The sequence below is a fragment of the Micropterus salmoides genome, unplaced genomic scaffold (assembly GCF_014851395.1).
Source record: "Micropterus salmoides isolate LMB-PRFRI ecotype aquatic unplaced genomic scaffold, ASM1485139v1 Ms_hic_scaffold_8, whole genome shotgun sequence".
NCBI lineage: Eukaryota > Metazoa > Chordata > Actinopteri > Centrarchiformes > Centrarchidae > Micropterus > Micropterus salmoides.
In genome coordinates this window covers 31,570,399-31,593,262 of record NW_024044570.1, presented here as the reverse complement: position 1 = coordinate 31,593,262, position 22,864 = coordinate 31,570,399, and the positions used below count along the sequence as shown (strand labels likewise).

Sequence of the window (22,864 nt, the reverse complement as noted above, 5' to 3'; positions counted from 1 at the left end):
AGTGTCCACCCCCTACTGATGAATCCATGTGTCTGAATCATTGCGGAAGTTCCCTCTACCTGTAAACACTTGTGGATGGCTCCATTATAATTGAGATCAATGACAGATTAAGAACAGGATTAAGGTTAAGGTGAAAGTAGGGTTAAGGAGGTTATGGTACAAGTGAAACAGCAAGCAAAGCGAGACCGTCTCGAGCTGTTGTGTGCTGTGCTGAATGGAAATGAGAGCCTGCTCTCATTATAACTCTGCTCACTGAACCAAAACAATGAGCACAGTTAGGGTTATGATGTTAATGGGCGTGCCCTGACCTTCTTTACTGCAGCTACAAACTTTTGGACAGGAATATAAAGCAACATTTTTTTGTTTTTCAGCTTAAGACTCAAAGCAGATATTAATTAGCTGTCCTGGGACCGGTAGTCATGGATACACATTGATACTCTGTCGCCATCAGAAGCAGACCCATGACCCATTTTGGTCCCAGATCTTGTTGTTTCTAGGAACCATGTTATAGGGCCATGGATACAGTAGTACTTACTGTCAAAGCTTCTTTTTTTAAACATCTGTTGTAGATTAAGGTTGTGCGGAGGGTTGGAAAAGAAAATTCAACAAATGTCATGGTGAACATTTTGGACAATGTTACACTACAGAAATCAATCCAGGGATATAAACTGATCAAGCAATTTGGTGACTAGCTTTACAGAAATCCCATTTTACAAATCTATATCCACTAAAATATGGTTTGCTTGAACCAGTTCTGAAAAGTAACACAGAAGGTCACAAGTAAAATGTATATCTCAGTTCCACAATTGGTATTTAAACAGTAGCCTATTTCTCTGAACAGCCTTGAGTATTTAAAATCTTGATATGATGTATTTTAAAACATACAGTGAACAAAATTATAAATGCAACACTTTTGTTTTTGCCCCTATTCATCATGAGCTGAACTCAAAGATCTAAGACTTTCTCTATGTACACAAAAGTCCTATTTCTCTCAAATATTGTTCACAAATCTGTCAAAATCTGTGTCAGTGAGCACTTCTCCTTTGCTGAGATAGTCCATCCACCTCACAGGTGTGGCTTATCAAGATGCTGCTCATACAGCGTGGGTATTGCACAGGTGTGCCTTAGGCTGGCCACAACAAAAGGCCACTCCAAAATGGCTGTATGATGTTTGTTTAACCGTTACACAAACATACATTTAAAAACCACAAGTTGCAGTTTTACAGAAACTCCAGTCAAGCTAAGCTAAGCTAACCATCTCCTCTGTAGCATCATGTTTAACAGACAATTATGAGAGTGATAGCAATTGTCTCTTCTATCTCTCAGCAAGAAATTGAATATTTTCCGAATGATAAACAAAGATGTCCCATACAGATTATAGTGCTAAGACAAATTCGGACATTTGTTGTCATGGACATATCTTTAAGTTCATTTCGGGGACTCTCATCAAACTTGCATTTTAAAACACTGAATGTGTGGTTATGACCTGATAAAATGTTGTAAAGTTTATATTCCCTTTCTAAGAAGACAGTCTCACAGTGCCAGCCCACATTTTGTCTCTGGATTATGTTGTACAAGAGATGCCCAGTCCTGCAAAGGAAAGATGTGAGCAACAGCTGGGATAAATGGCTACAGAGTAAAAGCAGCCTCATTGGGTTAGTGACACTGTGTTAGTGAATGAATCGGTTGCCTGAAAAGGGGGTATGTTTACTATCTGATTAGCAGTTGACCTTGGGACAGATCAATAATGTAATGTGTTTGATACTGACGTCATGGTCAATAACTGTCACACTTGTCAAGATGGGGATAGAGAAAACACAAGTGTGACAAAGAAAGGGTGTGAGATAGAAAAGAGTAAAAAAGACTCAGATGAGGAGAGTGCAAAAGTGGGAGTTAGAGAGAAAAAGACAATAAGAAAGTGAGACAGAAAAAGTAATAGAGAGTGAGAGAGATTTCCGCATTATGCCAACAATGTTGGCAGGCAGCCTGAGAGAGCGCAGAGAGGCTGAACTAAAGGCACACACACACACACACACACACACAAACCTGCTCTTATATTCTCATAAGATTACTTGCGTATTATGTGAATGTATCTGCTGTGTTTGTTGAAGGTACATGCATGAGGATACGTGAGCTGATTCACTAAAGATCCAATCCTATTAGTCCTGATGACAGTCTTCTGCTGAGGGCAGTGTGACCACAGCTTGCTACAGCTGCTCACCTCACTCATCGCACAACACTGATAAGTCACGCAGAAAGAGACAGAAATAAATGTAGACAAAGTAAAGTTAAAGAACACATCAGTCACTGGGTTGTCATATATCAAGGTGATTAGTTCTTTCCCTCCTTGTATTATTCTGCATTTTAAAAGTTGCACTAGCGATTTGTGTGTTTTACAGCCTCTGTAACAGCCTAACAGACCTGCAATAAACAGATTGGCACGTACCACTTAGACCTCAAGCATAGCCAGAAATACTCTGATGGATGGACCAACGCTTTGTCACATGTACAGCCTCATTCTAATAGAAGTGGTCTGTGCTCATACAGTATTGTATGGGAGGAGTGGCAAGTGCTCAGTTTGTTAAGTTGTATCTAAATTACAGCAGACTGTCAATTTAAATATAGAGTGACACTGGTGCTTTCACAGGAAAACACTAGTATAAGTAAAAGACCAGATATCCCAAGATATTGTGAAGGCTATGACTTGCTATGTTTAAATTAAAGCAACACTATGTAAGATTAATTTTTTTGTGCGATTGGGCGCCCCTACCATTTCAGAGTGTAATTCACAGCTTTCGTAAATAAGAACAGCTAAACGCGTAAACTAGCAAGTCGACAACGTTGCCAACACAGCCAAACATAAAGCTGAATCCAACAATCACCAAATCAGTTAGAGTTAGATGTGAAAATATTCTGGCCCTACACGCCTCTCTGATGCCTGACCTCCCTCTTGCTCCTCCCCTGCTTGATGCCTCTCTTGTCCCAGCCTGAACCCGCCGTGTCTTCGTCGTCCTTGGAGTGCTGTTCGGAGCCGCAGTTAATCACCTCTGTACTGTATTCCCCTCATCAAACTGGGCTCCGTCGGTCTCGGAGGCTGTGTTTGGTTCCGGTCTGGCCGTGATCACTGGGAGTCTGCTGAGCCCGGTTCCTTTGCCCTACCCACTTTCACCCACTTTCAGTCAGCTAATAGGACTGCTAAGATGTGTTTGAATGAGACGCACGATTTTCTTAAGTGGAATTCTGCGCACAGGAAATGACAAATATCAATCTGTCTTTGAAAGTATTCTGTCCAGAGGTAGCTGTACTACACAGGCAAGCTGCAGCAGACTGTCAGCCTATTTGTTAATATTGTAATATTCCTCAGAAGTTATAACAGAGCATCATGTCTAAGGAAAGTCGAGTATCCTGTGTGTACCTGTCCCCCCCTCCCTCCTCCCGGCTCATTATTTATCTGCATACCTTTTTTTTATGTTCACTGACCTTGTTCCCCTTTTTGTTATGCATTAGTTTTTCAGTGTGAGCTATGGTGGTGTTCACCAGAATGTGTGGGTGCCTGAGCCAGGGATCTACCATATGGGTCTGAAATAAAAATGTCGCACTAATAAGTAGCTTTTTCAAAAAAGCTAGAAATGAAAAGAGGAGGATGTCACGCCAATGTTAGTTTGAAAGCATTGTCTACTCTACCAGCTATGCTCAGCCTTAGTAAGCTAACTGTATCTTTAGCTAACTTTAGGAAAGAAACGGAAAAAGGGTTAGGGTTGGCCGAGATTTGCATCCACCTCTTTCCTCAGCATAAATTAGCGTTACCAGCTGCGAAGTGCATGCGATTCTCGGGAGGCAGGCAGAATTCGGCACAACACATGTTATTATAATAATATTATTATATAGTCATCACAGTCCACCAGAAAAATATATTGCTTTGCTTGTTGCTAGCTGGACTTTGAGGACTTGATCGGCTACTTTGCGAAGAAAAAGACAAGAACATAAGAGCTTCTAATGGTAAGAGCTACTAATTTAGGCTGATCTGTTGTGATTGTGTGACCAGATAATGATTTTGTTTGCTGAGTTTATATGCTCTTTGCATAACGTGTAATGCTTCATTATGGTGTGATAGCTGCTTTAAACCTGTGTGAGAGTAAGTTTGTCAAGTGTAGTTTATGTTTTCTGCACAGTGTCGTGTTATAGCATTGCTGTATCTTCAATCAGTCATGTATCAGAATTGCTAGTGTACTTTCTGCTTGGGTGATTTTCAGTGAACACTATTTTGCCATAGTCTTGAACCATACACTGGCTTGGGATGATTTAATTCATTCTGATTTTGATTTGATAGCCTTTATTGTCCCCGTTTTGCAACAGTAGTTAATACGGATCAACCAAACAATAAATAGAATACCTAAAAACATAAAACATACAATAGGTGTTATCAACATACAGTAAAGTGACCGTGAAATATAGAGCCCTGTATATCCATAACTCCTGTATTACAATATATGTGCAACAGCAACCAGGCCTACAGTTTGTTTAAAAACCCAACAGCTGATGGAACAAATGATCTCAAATATCTATTTGATTTGGCCCTCCTAGGGAAAGTGTACCTCCTCCCTGATGGCAGAAGCTGAAACCCTGCAAGAAGAGGGTGTCTAGGGTCCACCAAGATGGCCTTTGCCTTCCGAATGGCTCTCTCTTTAAAAACTTGTTCAAGGTCATTCAAATTAGTGCCAATGTTGTTTTGGCAAAGTTTAACAATATTAAATCAAACCATTTTTGTTAACCATGCTGAGATTGCCAAACCAGCAGATCATTGCAAAAGTTAAAATTGACTCGATAAAAGATGAATAAAACATTTTCAAAAGTGATCTGTCAATGTTAAAACCACTCAACTTCCTCAAGAAAAACAATCTCTCGTTGGCCTTTTTACAGATGGAGTCAGTGTTGGCATCAAAAGTCAATTTATCATCCAGAAGGGTGCCCAAGTACCTATATTGGCTTGCTGTCTCTACGGCCCTGCCATTGATAAGAAAATGTGCCGTGACAAGAGGGTTTCGGCAAAAGTCGATCAAGATCTCTTTAGTCTTGAAGACATTGAGTTGCAAGTATGAGTCATTACATCATTTGATAAAATTGTCTAGGACTGGTCCATGACCCACCTCATGATCCTGCAGGAGGCTAACAATCACAGAGTCATCTGCAAACTTAACTATGAACCTGGACTTAAATGTACTCTGGCAGTCATTGTGTAAAGTACAAATAATAAAGGTGACAAGACACACCCCTGGGGTGATCCTGTAGAACACATCAATGCCTCAGACAAAGTGTCATTAACGCAGGTTCTTTGTGACCCCATTGTCAAGAAGTCAACCAGCCAACATATGGTTCCAGAGTCAACGCAAGATTTTTCAGAAAGCCTGTGAGCTAGGATGTGGGGCTGCATCCAGTTAAAAGCTGATGGAAAAAATCAACAAAACATAGGCACATGTGTTTTCTTGCCCTCTAGGTGGCCAACAGCTGAATCGAGCAATGTTGCTGTGGCATCCTCTACCCCCTTCCAGGCTTGATATGCAAACTGGAGTGGGTCAATTATACTCTGTGTCATAGCCAGTAAACTCCTTTTCACAATTCGTTCAAAACCTTTCATGACTAATAAGGTGACCCCTTTGGTGATGAAACCTTGGCTACAGGGACCACTATGGATTCTTTCCATAACATGGGAACTTTATTCTGCGATAAGGAGAGCTGGAAAATAAAAGTGAAAATTCAAATCAAAAACATAGCACAGTTTATAAGTAGCCGGCTGCTGATGTTGTCAGGACCCTGACTTTTCCTCTCATTTGTCTGTTCAAGAGTGCTCCAGACATCCCTTTCATCAATTTGAATCTAACTACTTTCTGAAGCCACTCTGAATTCAGGCAGTTCATCACTAAAATCGTGGGAGTCAAATCTTGTGAAAAACTGATTTAACTCCTCTGCCAGGATGGGTTTATTAGTGCTAAACACTCCTTTTTCCTTGTTCTTGTTCATCCTCTACCTTATTTTTTAAATCTCATTTTGGCCAGCTTTATTTCCTTTTTAACCAACTTCTGAGCATCTCTTTGCTGGTGAATGTCACCCTGGTGAAAAGCTAGCCTTTTCTGAATGAGACTGTTCTTGAGGGATTTAGTAACCCAGGGCTTATTATTAGGATACACTGTGATTGTCTTCCTCGGAATAATAATTTGCTCACAGAAAATAATGTAGTTCGATACAGTGAGAGTCAGTTCATCCAAGTCTGTGCAGGACTCTTTAAAAACATCCCAATCAGTACTGTGAAAACAGCCATTCAGTTCCTGAATAGGGCCCTCTGTCCACACAGAAACTTCTTTCCGCTCAACTTTCACTTTCTTGAGGGCCGGTTAGAAAGACAAAGTTGTGGTCAGAAGAGCCTAATGGCACCATTACATAGGCTGACCAAAGCCATTGATTTAAAAATCCCGGTTCAAGTCATGGTCTGTTAACCAAGTTTCAGTCAGAGCGATCAAACAAGCGTTTTTGTATTCCGGTATATACTTCACATTCGCTTGCAGTTCGTCAACTTTATTCCTCAGTGACTGTGTGTTTCCGAGGATGATTGAGGGAAGTGGCATGCGGCGAAGCCCCAGTCTGCGTAGCCTCTGCCTCACTCCTCCTCTCTCGCATCCTCACTCGTACCGCTGTCTGCCTTCTTGTATGAATAAATCCTTGTTTACAGATCTCTGCTGCTACAATAATTCATGACCAAAGACTTGTGGTTTAGAAGGTTGGCTCACATTTTGCGCAAATAAACAAGGCAGACACCGACAAAGTAACAGCTGAGTCTGTTGACAACACTGAACCTCTAAGATGACTGTGTCAAGCTGACAGCTTTTCCCACTTTCCAAACCCTGACCAAACTCCAACTCAGAGACATTAGCAGCTAGTTGATTAGCTAACAGTTTGCTCTTTTGGTGGTGGCTAGCTGTATCCCACTGCTTCCTGTCTTTGTGCTAAGCTAGGCTAGACATATTTTGGACCAATTCCTGGATACAGAATTTAACTATCAACTGTCAAATAAATTTTGAAACTTTTATATGATAGTTAAAAACAAATGGTCAAGATATTCACTATAGAATTTATCTCACAGCAGTTTGATTTTGCAAATGTACTACCGCATTTCCCCGTAAACTCTGCAAAGGTGGTCTGGTTTGTATACAGTGAGTGCCGCCAAATTAATGATTCAGTGATTTATTGATATGAAGACTCTACTGTAATTTTTATTAGTTTCACGTGATTGTCTGTTGTCTTTGCTTGTCAGTCTGTTGGTTTACGTCCGTCTCTCTGTCTCTCTCTGTGTCTCTCTATAATCCAGTGGCTGTCTCTCTGTTTCACTTTGTAACAATCATTACCCACCTGTCTGGGAACAGTTTATCCATATTTGTTTTATTCTACCCCATGATATTCTTCTTAAGTTTTGACTGAACCACATGAGTTGAACAGGTGGATCCCGCAGGTTTAACACATTCTTCAAAAAGAAATGAAGACACACTGGCAGGTCATGAAAACTTTAGCTAATGTATGCTGAGGAGGATTGTGCTCGGATATTTGGAGGGCAGGAGCTCATGCACGGGTGGGGGGGGGGCTTAAATTATTTTTGGGGAGGGACAGAGTGTCCTTGTTTAAAGTAGGGTGCCACTTTATGCATGCTTAAAGCAGATAAACCCAGATCTCAATACAAAAAGTACTGGAATGAACCTATTTCATGAGAGTAGACAGGGTAGCAGAGGTAAATCAAGACGAAGAGTCTACAATCATGCTAGCAGCTTTGTGAGGCACAGTGGTGCTTTGAGTTAAATGCTAACAGATCCTAATTTTTGTAAGTTTGCATACTAGGAGATTAGACTACATAGCGTGACTGATGTTATCTCCCTAGAAACAGCTGACTTCTGCACTTAAACTAACTTTATTCTAGACCATAATACGTTTTTTCAGCACCTGAGATGGGGTGTTTGAAACAGAAGCATCATCAAGTGCTCACCACACTGCTGAATGTTGTCAGCTTAGCGTGCAGATTTAACTAAAATGATCAGTACCAAACTTCAGTGCAGACAGTCCAGGTAGGTGATGCAGGTTGCTTTCTTGGACAGTAGCAGAAATCCAACTTTGTTATGATCCACACTGTAGAGTACAGTTGGAGCCGGGTCTTTAATCCAGCTCCTACCAGCTCTTTCTTCGTGGTACACCCATCCACCCACACAGGGAAATGTCTAACCCAGATTTAGACAAGCAGCAAAGCCCAGGACAGGACAGCCTCTCTCTCTCTCTCTCTCTCTCTCTCTCTCTCTCTCTCTCTGTCCCAGAACCAGCAGGGTATTTCCTTGTGGAACACCAGGAAAAACCCTGAGAGGTGAAACACAGTCACAGGATATTCACTGCGGATACTCTAAATGCTAAATGAAAGCACAACCGCAATCTGGTTCAAGGATGATCTGGCTCTTCATCCAACTTTCCTGGAGCGTGCATATTTCTAAAAATGTTCAGAGGCTGATTTTGAACATTTATCCAACATCTTATACTGATGTGTGTGATTGATATTAGTAGGCAGAGAGGTCAAAGGTCAGGTTAGGCTCTAGAAAGTCCAGAAATTCTGTGTCAGCTATCTACTAGCCTGACGTTACAGTAAATCCCGGATTTGTGTGTGTTTGTGTGTGTGTGTGTGTATGTGTGTGTAATGATACTAGGCTGACGTACCCTGATAGCTGTTGTCACATGCGCTGATGTAACTGATGTGGCATCAGTCTACCTGTGATTAGTTAGTACCAAATAAACACACCAGTGACTCACTGTGTTTTGTGGACGGAGCCATTCACTGCAATCCTGTGACCTTGTTTCATCAGCAAGCCTAAAGCCTGACACGCACTCTCTCACACATACACACACAGCCTTGTGGCACTATCTTTGTGGGGACACGTTATTGGCATGATGAATTCCCTAGCCCCTTACCCTAATTTTAACCACCACAACTACATTTCTAGCCTTAACCCTTACCCTACCCCTAACCTTAATGTAATTCTAACCAGAACCCTAAAACCAAGTCTTGACCTCAAAAGGCCCTTTAAACTTGTGGGGTCTGGCATTTTGGGCCCCACAAAGCTGTCGGACCCGACCAGTATGGTGGAATCCCATTTTTTTTTTAGACCCCACGATCAAATTAAAACAAGCCCGCGCACAGGTGCACACGCACATGCACACACTCTATTAGCAGCGATGCAAACCGGAAAGCTCTGCTAGATATTCAGGTATGAATCATCCTCATCATCATCAGCTGGTTCAGAGCAATGACAGAGATGATGGATGAGCTTAGCATGAGTCCTGGATTAGACTTTCTCTCCCTCTCTCTCTCTTCACCTCTCCTCACCTCACCTCAGTGTTTGTGTTTGTCTTCCATCTCTTCCATTGCGTGTTTGTTTTGGTTCTGTTATGCACTGTCCTCTATCTCTCTCGTCCTTTTGGCCTTGGTGTCCACTTAAAGGTGCCACGTGTAGCATTTTAAACATCATTGTACCTTTGTCAAAGTGTATGTGATAATTTACTCTGAACTCCTCCTCTGAACAGTGATTGTCCAATCATAGCTGAGCAACCGAACTGTCAAACTTTGGTGTGTGTGAAAGTGGTGTGCATGGGGTTGTAGTAAGTACGTACAAAGAGCTTAAGAGGGTTGTGTCTTTAGTTTTTAGCTTTGCCAAGACCATAAACACAAAAGTCAAATTATAAGCAATTAATGTAACAGTTTCTTTATCTGCTCTAACGAAAACTGACTAGGTGGAAATGTTAGCATGCCTGACAAACTTACTCTCAACAAGTGGTAACCTAGCATTCCTATTAGAACAAAGGGTCATATCATTAGCTAACTACATTATAGTATGTGACTACAGGTTACATTAGAAAAATCCCCTTTGCAGGATTGGAACATCCATTGAGGGAGAGCCAAGAAGCTATACTTTTTTTTAATTGTCATATGTACAGGAAACATTTGTCACACATGACAATCAAATTAAACTCATTTGATCTGACTAATCGATCAAGCAAATTAAAATTCACTAAACTGTGTTCCACTGTTATGCTTTACATTAAACCACTTTTTAAATGTATAACTAAACCTTCAATTAGCTTATTTTGTTATTTTTTTATTACAATTTGCTTGGAATTAATAACACAATATGGTCATATCATCACTGTAACATACAACTGAAAGTTGATACATGGTAACTGTGTGCCAGAGCAGAGAGACAATGGGCAGCCCTGTCCAATGCCAGTGGTATTTTCCGTGCTAGTGGTTCTCAAAATTACAGTAAAACCATTTTACATAAACCCTGTCCCATCCTGTCATAAAGAAGACATTGTGGCTTGTCCCCCCCTACACCTTCTTTTTTTTTTCTCAGGCCCCATCCACACTACTGCGTTTTCAGGTTGAAAACGGAGACCTTTTGCACCTCCCATCCAGACTAAAATGGCGAAAACGAAGACCTATGCAATATGGCCAAAAATGTCTTTATGGTTAGAACAAACACTTGATGCCAAACAGTGGATCACTTCACAAATCTGAGGTGGAACATTAAAAACTATTATGATAAAATGTATTTTCAACAAAAATGCACTAGTTTAATTAAGTAAAATATGTTTTCAGTCCCTTTTCCTCAACAAATCGATATCTTAAGAGATAAATTAAGTGCTAATTAATTTGTGATTCAAATGAATTAAATCAAACAGTGTGTGTGAAGGGGGGCCGGGAGAGGTGACAGCCATTAACGATAACAACACATTTTTCATCAGTTGCATTTGATGCAATAAGTTTTACATCCAATCAAAGTTAGGATGTTAACAAATAAATCAGACAGTGCAAAAGCAATTTATTTGATATTCTTTTAGTTGTTTTAATGTAGACGGCGATCAACTCTGATATGCAGCTAAAATGCTCGTGTGGATGGAGATCATATTCATGTTAAAACTCCGTTTTTAAACAAAAACAGAGTAGTGTTTATTAATTAATCCAGTAATGATTCATTGACGTTTATATGCAACACCTTCTTAACTCCCATCTTCTTTCTTTCTTTTCAGTCTCTCCCCTTGCCCATCTCCATTAAACCTTCTCTACATCGTCTTTGTCACACACTCCACCCCCTCTCTGCTCCCCACCTCGCTCCATCTCTCCTCCTCTCTCTCTCCTTGCCCTCCATCTGCAACTCTTTTTTTCTTTTTGGACAGGATGTTGTGTTGTATAATGAAGCCACCATTGAGCAGGCAGCTTTTTTTTCTCTCCAGGCAGTTGATTCATCCAGAAACAGGTTGTTCCCGGGGAAGACCGGAGTGGGACAGGAAGTTGTGGAGGAAAGGAGGAAAGAGAGAGAGTTAGGGAGGGAGAGAAATGAAAGGAGTCTTTCATGCCGTGGTGTGAGCATCAAGGTGAGAGCAGGTTGTGCCAGATTAGCAAGAGTGTGTTTGCACGGGAAGCAGGTTATTCATGGCATTTAAACCTTGTGAATATGAGACTTCTGTCCAGATATGTACATGTGATTTTGTCACGTGAAACAGTAAGACAGTCTTCTTCTCTCTCCTTACACCTCACCTCCCCCCACAGCCAACAGGCACGCACTCACACACAGGGTGGTGTTGAGTATACTGTGGGCCTGGCATAGTGGTGCTGCCAGAGATTGCAGAGAGGGGCATAGAGAAACAGAAAAAATCAATAGCCATCGACATGCAACACTGCATCAAGACTGTTACTGCCCAGAAAGAGAAAAGGCAGGCAGGGAGAGAAGGAGGGATGGAGAGAGGTTATTTTACATGAGTCGAGAGCTCTTCAAAAGACGGAGAAAGATAGGCGAATGGAAAGAGAGAGATAGAGGTGAGAGGAGGGTTGTAATTGAGACATAAAGATCTATTTGATATAACCAGAGAGAAAGAAAGAGAGGGTGGGACAAGAGGGAGATGAAAAGGGGGTTGAGATAAAGAAGGAAGGAGCAATTAGTAAGAGGCAGAAAGGAACATGGGCAGAAATAAAAGAAAGAGCGAGGGAGATATGGAAAGGAGGCTGTAAAGGAATAGTTAGAGAGATGAAGGAGATGTGAAAAGCCCATCAGGCAGCGGCAGTGAGATTAATTATTTTGTGATAATTAACACATTTAAGCAAAATATTACAGTGCCTGTAAACAGATGAGTACATAACTCATCATACTGTAGCTCTGTAATAACTGTCTTCCCATAGCTACTATGTGAGGCGTCATGTAATGTGCTGATGCTTACATGCCGGTCATGGTTTCTCTTCCTCTGGCTCAGGTGTCATTTATAATGAGGTTCGCCAGCCATAACAAGACTCAATAGAACAGATAACTCAGAAATGAATGAGGCGGTGTATGCTGCATTTTCTTTTAATAATGATACCCAAGAATAAATGCTGTATATGGGCACAATAGTGATGTGATTATATGTTGATTATTTAAATGACCATATTTACAGGAAAAAAGGAGTTATTTTTTATTACTAGGGCCTGCAAACAGTAGTTAACGTACAACGTTGTCTCCAAAGTGTTATACACTGAAATGAAGCTGGAAATGTTGATGGCTGTTTGGAAAAAACAATCTGATCTTAGCAGTTGCAATTAAGAAGGGGAAGTCGAGCTCTCTACACAGCTAGCTACTTTTGATTGGTATGACAAACGTTCGTAACTACCCCAGTGTCTGTGTCAGCAGACAGTGATGTCAGTGGGATGGATATGTCACTTGTTGGTTATACCTGGTGCACACTAGAGGATTTTCAAATCTTAATTGATTTTAAAAACGTGGGATACCACAAGTACAGAATTAACAGAGTTTTTATATTAAAAAAAATAATCTTAACAATCCACACGCAAGACTTCTGATTGGTGTCACCCTGATTTTGTATCGGAAAATCAGGATGCCTCCGACCCAGTCGGCAACCTTAAGATTATGTCTATAAGCCCCTCATACTACAGGATCATTTGGGACGATATCGTCCAATTCGTCTCTTCCGACAATCTTGGGTGTATCCCACGTTTTAAAGATCCTAGTGTGCCCCAGGCATAACATGAACATGATGACAGGCTGAATGAATTAAGTGAAACAAAATGGCAACTGAGTCTGATTATTAAGCGACATCCACACTAAGCTGAGTGGTACGGATAGTCCCAGATCAGGCTTTCCCAAAAGCCCCATATTCCTCATCCACACTTGAAAACAATGCCAGCGTTTTAAGATTCCTCCACGGTGGAGACCGTTTTCAAAAAGTTCTGTTTTTGCGGGTGAGAAAAATGTCGCTTAGTGTGGACAGATGGTGGAAATGGAGGGAAAAAGAAAAGCTGTCAAATGCAGCCTGCTTAGTGTGTTGAGTTGTTTGATTACCAACTTCTTTTTACATGGGTTCCATCAAGGTCAACAAAAGCCCTTTGGGATAATTGTGACAACAAATAGATTCCTTAATTTGCATACAGTTACTGTCATACTTTAGCCAAGCGTAGACACAGCAAAACAAGGGATTAGACCCCGACCCAAAGCAGGTTCAGTTCAAAGGTTTTAATGGTAAATAAGCTTGCGGGATTGTGAGACATGACAAGATGAAAACACAGGAAGCAGGCAATAAAGCAAACCAATCCAAAATGATACGGCAATAATCTAAAATTCAACAGAAAGCAGGCAAAAGGGTCCGAAAACACAAGAAACACGACGAGGGCTGGGACATTTGACAAAATGACAAAGGCGGGCCAACAAATGACAAGGAAACACACTGACAATATATACACACATGAAAGAGGTGCAGAAAAAGATACAGGTGGAAGAGCAGATACAAGCAAACACAGAGACAGGAAGTGAAGTACACAAAGACACATGAGGAAGGATTTATCAAAATAAAACTGGAAATCACCACACTCAGACCCCAAACCACAACAGTTACCTGACCTTTTCTTCCAACCATCAAATGATTGGGTCCACATTGCAAGGTTTCCCATCACCCCTTTGGCCAACAAACACCAGAATCCAAAACAAATGATGGAGGTGAACTGGTTGTGTTCTCTTGGTTTGTACTGAATAAACCAGGGCTCAAGCACAAATACCCCTGTATCAGTACAAAAGTGAAATACTGTGGTGCACTGTTGGCACTTTTATTGTTTCAAAGGTCAGTTACTGTGTTTTTTTACCTACAGTATTTTTGGACAATGTTTTTCTGTTCTGTTCTTTTGAATTAGAATTATTTATCTCAACCTGCTGTACATTTTTCTTAATTAGTTTTGGATCCCACTGCCGATGGTTGTCTCTATTTCTGACCCATTTCACAATGTTTAAAGTTAAAGTTTGATTTATTTATTGTACTGTATGCGTTCTGTTCCCTGTCTTTTGTATGTCAGGACGGCTCATGCACAGGGTAAAGCGGAGGCAGCGGTAGGAGCAGCTCAGAAAGCCCAGGAGGAGAGTCGCATGGCGAGGGTCACCGCCAAGCAGTTCTCCCCGTCTTCCAGCACCCAGGAAATGGTGGGCACACGCATCAACCAACAACCACAACATGAACACATGCACACAATGTACTGGATACCCATATGCACATGTCCATAATCTACAAACTCAGCCAAGCAGACACATACGCAACAACACGTGTGTGTACAAGTGCGTGAACAAAAAAAAAACATATACGTTTGTATGTGTGGGTTGGTGCTAAAGGTCAGTGTAAACCACCCTCCAGCTTTGCGTTTCTGCCTCTGTCACTCACACCTGTACAGCACTGCAGGTAGCCAACCCAGAAGAACATGAACTACTCAACATAGTGACACGCACGCACACTGCCTTCATGACACGTACTGTACGCTCCCACACACAGATACCTGAGTTGACAGTGACTGGTCTTTTGCCATCTATTCTGCTTTCACCAGCTGTCCTTTTCTCACACAGCTTAAAAACAGCACACTCCATGTTATTGTGAGGACATCTAGCATGTATCAGTGCTGACATCATCACGTACCCTTCCTACATGAAAAGTCTAGCATTGTACAAAAATTATTAGAGGGGAGAAGGTGTTCAGAGAAGGGAGAGTAGCTTGAATTTTTTGGAAGAGCGGGAAACATTTTCTCATCCCAGATTCATTCTTCCATAGTGAGATTTATTGTAAAAAAATGCTTACATCACAAAGATAGCTTTTCATTTTTGCATCACTGCACTCTTTGGAACATCTGTCTAGAAGACCATGAAACTCAGGCATCATGTAATTGATGAGTAGTACACATCAGTCTACAACATAATTAGCTTTTTGTATCAGTACAGACTGAATTTCAATAATTTAGAACTGAATTTGAATTGCTCAGCTTTGAATTTATTATTTTGAAACTGAATTCCAATAAACTTGAAACTGAATGTGATATTGTGAATATGAACTGAAACTGTATTTAAGCCTCACTAAAAATTCAAGTCTTTATGTACTTTCACTTTCAGTTCTCTCAATTCAAATTCAGTTCTCTAAATTCTATTTCACTCCACAAGATTCAGTTTTAAGGTCACAGGCAGGTCAAGGTCGACTCGTGCAAACGAGTGCAGATGCACAGAGCGCCTTTTTGGCCAATCAGCACCTTTGTTTTTTACCATTTCCTACCATTTTTTTCCCAAGTTCCATACATGTCTCTTGCTCAGTTAGCCAATTCATAACATTCTAGCAGAGCTACAATTAGTGGCTACAAATAGTGCAAAACAATTGCAACAAATAATTTTTATCAAGTACAGAGGGAAAATTAATTACACAGAGCATTTGACTTTAGCTGTAAATGGTGTTGTGACGAACCAAAAGCTCATTTATATGTAAGTGAGACTGTTGTTTATAATGCATTGCCAGTCTACACGAATGCAGCAGAAGAGCAGTATTCCTATATTTATTTTACACTGGACCTCTGTGTTTTTTAATGCAATTATTCAAGCTGAGCAATTCAGATTCAGTTCTAAATTATTCAAATTCAGTCCGTACTGATACAAAAATTAGCCCTTAAATTAGGTCTAATTTATATATGTTTTAATTTATTGGATGAGGGTAAAATACTCCAGTCCATCAGCATCCACTGACCTGGTATTTGTTTTACTCTGCAGCTGTAATAACTGTTAGTGTAGCAGCTGCATTCAAAAACAGAGAGTAGCTGAAATATTCACCATTTCGTTATGTTCATTTTGAGATATCGGGGTAATGTATTTGCAATGCCGTGCTGATACTAAGTTTTAAAGTTGTAAGCAGCGATGACTGTGTAATGTCAACAAGCATGGAGACAGCGTCATAGCTCCCTCACCTCACCATCCTTCGAATGTCATCTGTCTTTTGCAGGCATGGAGGTGCAGCGTCCCAAACGTCAGGTGTCCAGCGAGGTGGAGGGAGAGGGGCTGTCGAGTAGCGCCGGCACTGCAGACAGCCCCGACCTCTATGTAAAGAGCACAGGCTCTGATGAACCTTCTAACGAAGCTGCCACCCCTGACCTCAGTCCTCCTTCCTCCTCACCGCCCCACACGCCGCCTCCCCCCGCCCGGCCGTCCCAGCGCAGCAAGAGTGCCCGCTTCCACCGGCAGACCGCCGTAGACCACGGGGATAGGGGGAAGGATGGAGGAGAAAGGGGTGAGAAAGGTGGGGGAGGAGGGCAGACTGAGATCCAGGTGTTGATGGAGGGAGGAAGCGGGGGAGGTGAAGGCGGAGGAGGACGGAAGGGGGAGTACCCACGGGCCAACAGCTGGAGCGAGGACAAGAGGATAGGGATGCTGTCAAAAGTAGGAGCTGGAGTCAGTGGACGAGGAGCGAGCCGGACCAATGGACACAAACACGGCTCATCGAATCACAAGTCCCGGGAGCACGGATCATCCAATCACAGACAGGCCAGAGGGGACAGGTGGACAGAGTCATCCTCGTCTGCCTCTTGGAAGTCCGGGCACAGGGGCGCGCACGGCAGGGGTGGTCGGCTGCTGGAGCAGGATGAGGAGAAAATTAGCAATTATGAGATGGAGATGAAGCCTTTACAGCCCAGAGACTCCACTACCCACAAGCCCCATGGGCACGTGGAGGAGAGGCACGGGCACAGTCATGCTCACGGAGAGGGGCACTCGCACACCGTGCAACGACAGAGGCATAAGAACCGCGATGGGAGGGAGGGGAGGGAAGGAAGGGAGGGCAAAGAGGGGAGGGAAGGGGGTAAAGACTCAGTGCACAAGCTGGACAGACCGGGGGAAAAGATGGATTCACGGCCTCTACGGCGAGACCTCACCCTCTCCCCCCCTCTGAAGTCCTCCCCGATCACACCGGAGCAGCAGGACCACAGCATCATGCAGAACAAAGGCAACTCGGTAAGACACAAGATGAGCACACAAATGGCACACTTAGCCGACTCTGAAAGATGTAGAAGACGCACAAGGCAAGATTTTTTTGATCACATAACTGCTGATGGTTGGGATCTTCCCAACGCTGCACTGCACAAATTACTTTCAGGTGCTTTGTATGGTCACTGGCTGAAAATCCTTTTGGAGCGCAGGCAGTTTGAGTTGAAATTTAGGAGAAAATACAAATCTGTCTCTTGAACAACAGTAAGCAAGAACTCTTTGCAGCACGCACCTCTGTCAACACAAGTTGCCTGTCTCTTCATCATTGCCTTCACCTCACCTGTCACTGTGGATGAACAATTATTAGACAGCCGTAAACTTACATTTCAGAGTGATGTCTATGCAGAGTTGCTTTTTGCAGCTTAAAATCTTTGTTAGGACTTTTTGATTACAGCAATAAAGAAACCAGACCTCACTGATTAAGCAGCTCTAAAACTGTTACAACTATTAACCTGTAGACACAATACAACATATTTTTTATATTTCCTGGTTTAAAAATTTGACTTGGAGGATTAAATGGTTTTCTTGGAGTACTGTTTTGGGGGGCACCGCCACATGGCATGAGTAGGAGGCCAATCGACCGGCCTCCACTCTGCTGAAGTGTCCTTCTGTAAGACTCTGAATCCTTATGAGCTGCAGGGCTGCTATTGAGTCTGATCTCTAACCCTCTAGGTGGAGAGGGTCAGATGTCCAGTATTCTGAGGATCACAAGCGCTTCCATAGTGAAGTTGATTACACCAGCCAAAATATAACCAAAAAGTAATCATATATTTCCACTGCAGTAGTGTCTGTTTTATCTCTTGTAAAACACAAAGATCTGTCAATCAGTATTGTAGCTTGCTAAATTTTCCTTTTAAAGAGGTGGTATTATGCTCATTTTCAGGTTTAAAATCCTATTTAAGGGTTGCACCAGAACAGGTTTACATGGTTTAATTTTCAAAAAACACCATATTTTTTTGTCATACTGCACATTTCTGCAGCTCCTCATTTTATTTCTGTATGTTGAAGGCTTTGTTGTAGCTATGGAGTGATATGTCTTGTCTCTAAATGATCTTTGTTGCGCAGTTCCTAGTTAAGGACTACTAGCCAATCAGAAGCAGAGAAAGGCAGGTCAGCCAAAAGATGGTAAACAGCTTCGGTTCAGCTGTAGGCTATATGTTGCCGACCAGCTTGGCAATTTGGACTCGAGCAAGAGTTTCAGAGTGGTGAGTTATTAATCTGTAACAAAAGTATCTTTCATCCATAAAGTTTTAACCGAGCTCTGTCTCTACATCACAGTAACAACTTCATGTCCTCTGATTGCCTGGAGGGCAGCTAGTGTTTAGAAGGGAGAAGAGAGGTGTGCTGCAGCTCAGTGTTTTTCCACCGGTGTTTTTGAGGGCGTGTCGGACTAGTCGCACGGCGAGCATTATGACACATATTTTCTTGTGACATCACAAGAAAGGCAAGTAAAGGCTGGACTATAAACGAGATGTTCAGAGCAGAGTTTTCTGTGGGAGATGGGAACTCCCTTTGAGGTGGACTTTGGGATTTTTCACTTTGCAAACCCAGTTCTATAACTCAATAAAGGAGAGGGGAAAAGCCAAAAGCATAATACCACCTCTTTAAAACAATGAATGTATGTATGTGATTTGATTACAATCCTTAAAATTTAAGAAGGTAATTTCAAGATGTACGATTCCAAGATTGTTGACCACGTTGGGGGATTCACTAAGTCAGACAAGACAACATTTAACTGTAGTTGGAATTTTTCACCCTTGCTTAAAATCAAGTTTATGCAATTGTGCAACATGAAATTACCTTCTGGGAACTTCAAAGAAGGGAAATAAAACCATTTAAATTCAGATAGATGCTCAGCTCTACACAGAGCATTTTAGCGTCTCTCATCGCAGCTCTCATGAGTGTCCACTGTACACTACCTGCTCAGCACCAAACAACAGACAGTCAGCGAATAGTTGGTGAACACAGTGGAGCATTTAGCTGCTAAAGAGCCAAATATTTCCTTCAATTGTTGACGAAATGTAAATGCTCCGTATAGCGCCTTTCTAGTCTTTTTGACCACTCAAAGCACTTTTACACTACATCTGCATTCACCATTCACTCACATTTATACACTGAGCCTAAGTGCTCAAACAGAAACAAACATTCACACACATTCATACGCTGGCGGAACAGCCACCAGAGGCAATTCGGGGTTCAGTATATTGCCCACTTTGACATGCAGCCTGGAGGAGCTGGGGATTGAATCGTCAACCTTCCAATTAATGGGCAACCCGCTCTACCTCCTGAGCCACAGCCCCCGAAGACTAAAGCAGAGCTAAAAGGGGAGTGAATATTGGACTTACATGCATCAGGTGGAAACACATGACTGACAAATGCATGTTGCTCTGTATATGCTGGACGTTAAAAAGTAACATGAAGTTGTAGCCATATCAACTTAAAAGAAGCTAATATTTGTGTTGTATTTATAGCTTCCACTGCGCCAATGCACTACACAAGTGTCCAAAAAGTATTCAGTAGCAATTAAACTTAACAATTAGGTATTTAGTCCAATCCTTATGGCCTTTTTTTTCATCCATAGAATCAAAGTTTTCAATAAATAATAAGCCTTTTTTATTTTGATGGTGAGGTATAATTAAATTCTTTAATTATTGACATACTTGCGTGAGGTCTGATTGAAAACCCAAGAACGTAAATGCCGTCCCTGGTAATCACAGGTGTAACACTCTAGTAGGTGTCAGCATCACTGTGTGTCACAAGTCAAATATACAGGAAGGGCTTACAAGAGAGTTTTCAGTGACAGTGATGAACCCCCTCATTTCTCCCATCAAGCATCACACTAACAAATTTGTGCTGAAAGCATTTTTGTATACACGGGGACAAACAGCTGCACAGTAGACTGGCACAGTCAGCAATAATTTGTTTGTTAATGTTTATGGTTCAGCAATACAATTAATAAGGTAATGGACACACAATTACAAAAATACTGTTAGTGTGATCTCTTGTAAACTTCATTCCTGTTAGTTGTAGTAATAATAATAATAAGAAGAAGAAGAATGCACACACCTGTTTCATTGTTGATATCTGGGGATGTGGTGCCTCTGCTAGACACAGCCATTGTTTATATGATACAGTCAAACTGGGTTCTAATTGTTGGGTTTCCACACTGATGTATCTCCACAAATGAACCTGGTATTATTGTAATAAGTGAAATTACGGATGGCTTGAACAAAGGAAAAATTGGACCTAGAAGTAGGATGAAAAGCTGAAAATGTCCTCAATAAATGCAATGAGATATATGACTGCAGAACATATTTGTCCAAATCCTACTGCTATTACACCCTCCACTCTTCAGGCAAGGCTTTCTATGAGATTTTGAAACCTAGCTGCAGGGATTTGCTCCCATTCAGCATTACTGAGCTCCAACACTGATGTTGGGCGATAAATCCTGGTTCGCATCTCAGAGGTAGAGGATGGGGTTGAGGTCAGGGCTCTGTTCATGCCAGTCATGTCTTCAAAGTTGGAAGCACACTATCGTAGAAAACATCTTAGCAGTAAGATTTCTCTTCACTGGAACTAGAGGGCTACTAGAAAAGACAGCTGCAGACCAAAAGTACACACACTCCCCATAAACAAATGTATCAGGCCATCACACAGGAGTGCACACAGTTGCCATATTGTGTACATACTGTATATCTTTGAATACATTTCCTTAGATTGCCTTAAACCTGCATAAATTGATTGTTGGGCCACTTGGGTGCAATAGGCTGAAGACACAACATTAAAGTTGATATTGTGAACGCTTTAGCAAACAAATGAAGTTTACACAGTGGGCAGACATGGAGCAACATTAACATTCATTTGAGTCGTGTGTCTGGCCACCTGATGAATGAATGTCCACTCTCCTTTTAGCACCGTTTTGGTCTTCATCAACTCCTGAAGGAAATATCCGGCTCTTCAGCTGCTAAATGCTCCATTATGTTCACCAGCTAGTCGCTAGCTTTGTCTGTCTGCCATTTAATGCTGAACAGGCCGCTTAACGTGAGTTCATCAGATCTTTTTTTGCTGAAAACAGCTGCTGCTGGATACAATGTTGTGGTGAGGGCTGAGTCCCAACCAAAACATTAAAGTTGCAGGCTATATTTTTAAGAGTTTAAAACCGTTATAAATCTCAGTAGAACTGAGAGGAACTGTAGGCTCTGTCTCTCTGTGGGTTCATCACTACAAACAACCCATTTCATTTCACGTACAGCTTTAAATTTCAGTTTGAACCTCTACATGACTCTCTTTGGCCTTAATATCGCCCTGGACAGCAGCTGTATGGTGAATTTGTCATATCTGCCATGTCACTGCCACACATTGATTTGACTAAAAGGATTTGTTGCCCACTGTCATGAGGATACATTCCATCCCCAGTGACATAACACAATGTTATCCCACATATTAAGATAATCCTGGGGGATAGGCACAAGGTTTAACCTTGTGAAATAAAGAAAGATTTTTTTGTACTATGAGCTAGCAGGGGGGATTATGTTGTTTTAATATAATTTTTTGGCTACGTCTTGACTCAGGCTGGTGGACAGCCCCAACCACACTAATCCTGGATGATAATATGGTCGCAGTATTAGATAATGAAACCATCAGGAAAACCAGCAGCAATTGAAAACCACACATCGTACGCCACAAACATGCACAAATACAATCTGTCTCACACACACACTATACTTGTGTGTTAACTGTTCCACTGTTCACACCTCACACATCTTGCTCAATTTAATACAAACTTGTCTGTTGCCGTGTGATGACTGTCGCAGAGAATGGAGTCAGTTATTTAGTAGTTTAGTGGCTGCTGCTGCTACCTGCTGCTTGAAAACATGAAGCCTAAAACACACACACACACACACACACACACACACACACAGATATTCAGGCGGAGAGAGAACCCCAGCGGTCCTTTCTGCACCTTAGTAACAGCAGACTGGCAAACTAGCCCCTTCCTCACAGAAGGCCCCCCATTGGTTAACCAGCGCTCTGTTGCTAGGGAACAGCTTATGCATTGCTTCAGCGGCGGCCAATCGGTGGGCGTGTGTCAGTGACAGGGGGGGGTGTTGGGTGAAGGTGGTGTGTGTGTCTGTTTGCAGCCAGAGAAGCAAGTGAGATTTGTGTAAGGCAGGTTCACAGCATACACAGATACTATCACACTCAGATAAATAACACACAGGGAACTCTGTGAACAGCATGGGAACACAGGGACTGCTCTGACACACAGATATGTGCAGCACACACACACACTCAGAAGCTCTTTTCATTTGTGCAAAATTGCACTATAAAAGTGCACTATATAGAAACAAAAACATTCTCTTACTCTTTTCCTGTATCCAGTATAGTGTGAAACCTCTGTGTCCACTCAGTCGTCGTCATGGGCTCAGAAGGCTCATATTTACAGGAACAGCGCCTCAGTAAGATGTGTCCCC

At 41.8% G+C, this 22,864-nt stretch overlaps 1 protein-coding gene across 1 annotated transcript in view; it reads left to right on the top strand.

Annotated features, from left to right (window-relative positions):
• jph3 (junctophilin 3) overlaps positions 1–22,864 on the top strand; it is a 51,797-nt gene that overhangs the window by 21,114 nt on the left and 7,819 nt on the right. Inside the window, 3 exon segments of the mRNA XM_038707100.1 lie at positions 14,408–14,508; positions 14,511–14,531; positions 16,354–17,357. Coding sequence (XP_038563028.1) covers positions 14,408–14,508; positions 14,511–14,531; positions 16,354–17,357 — 1,126 coding nt within the window.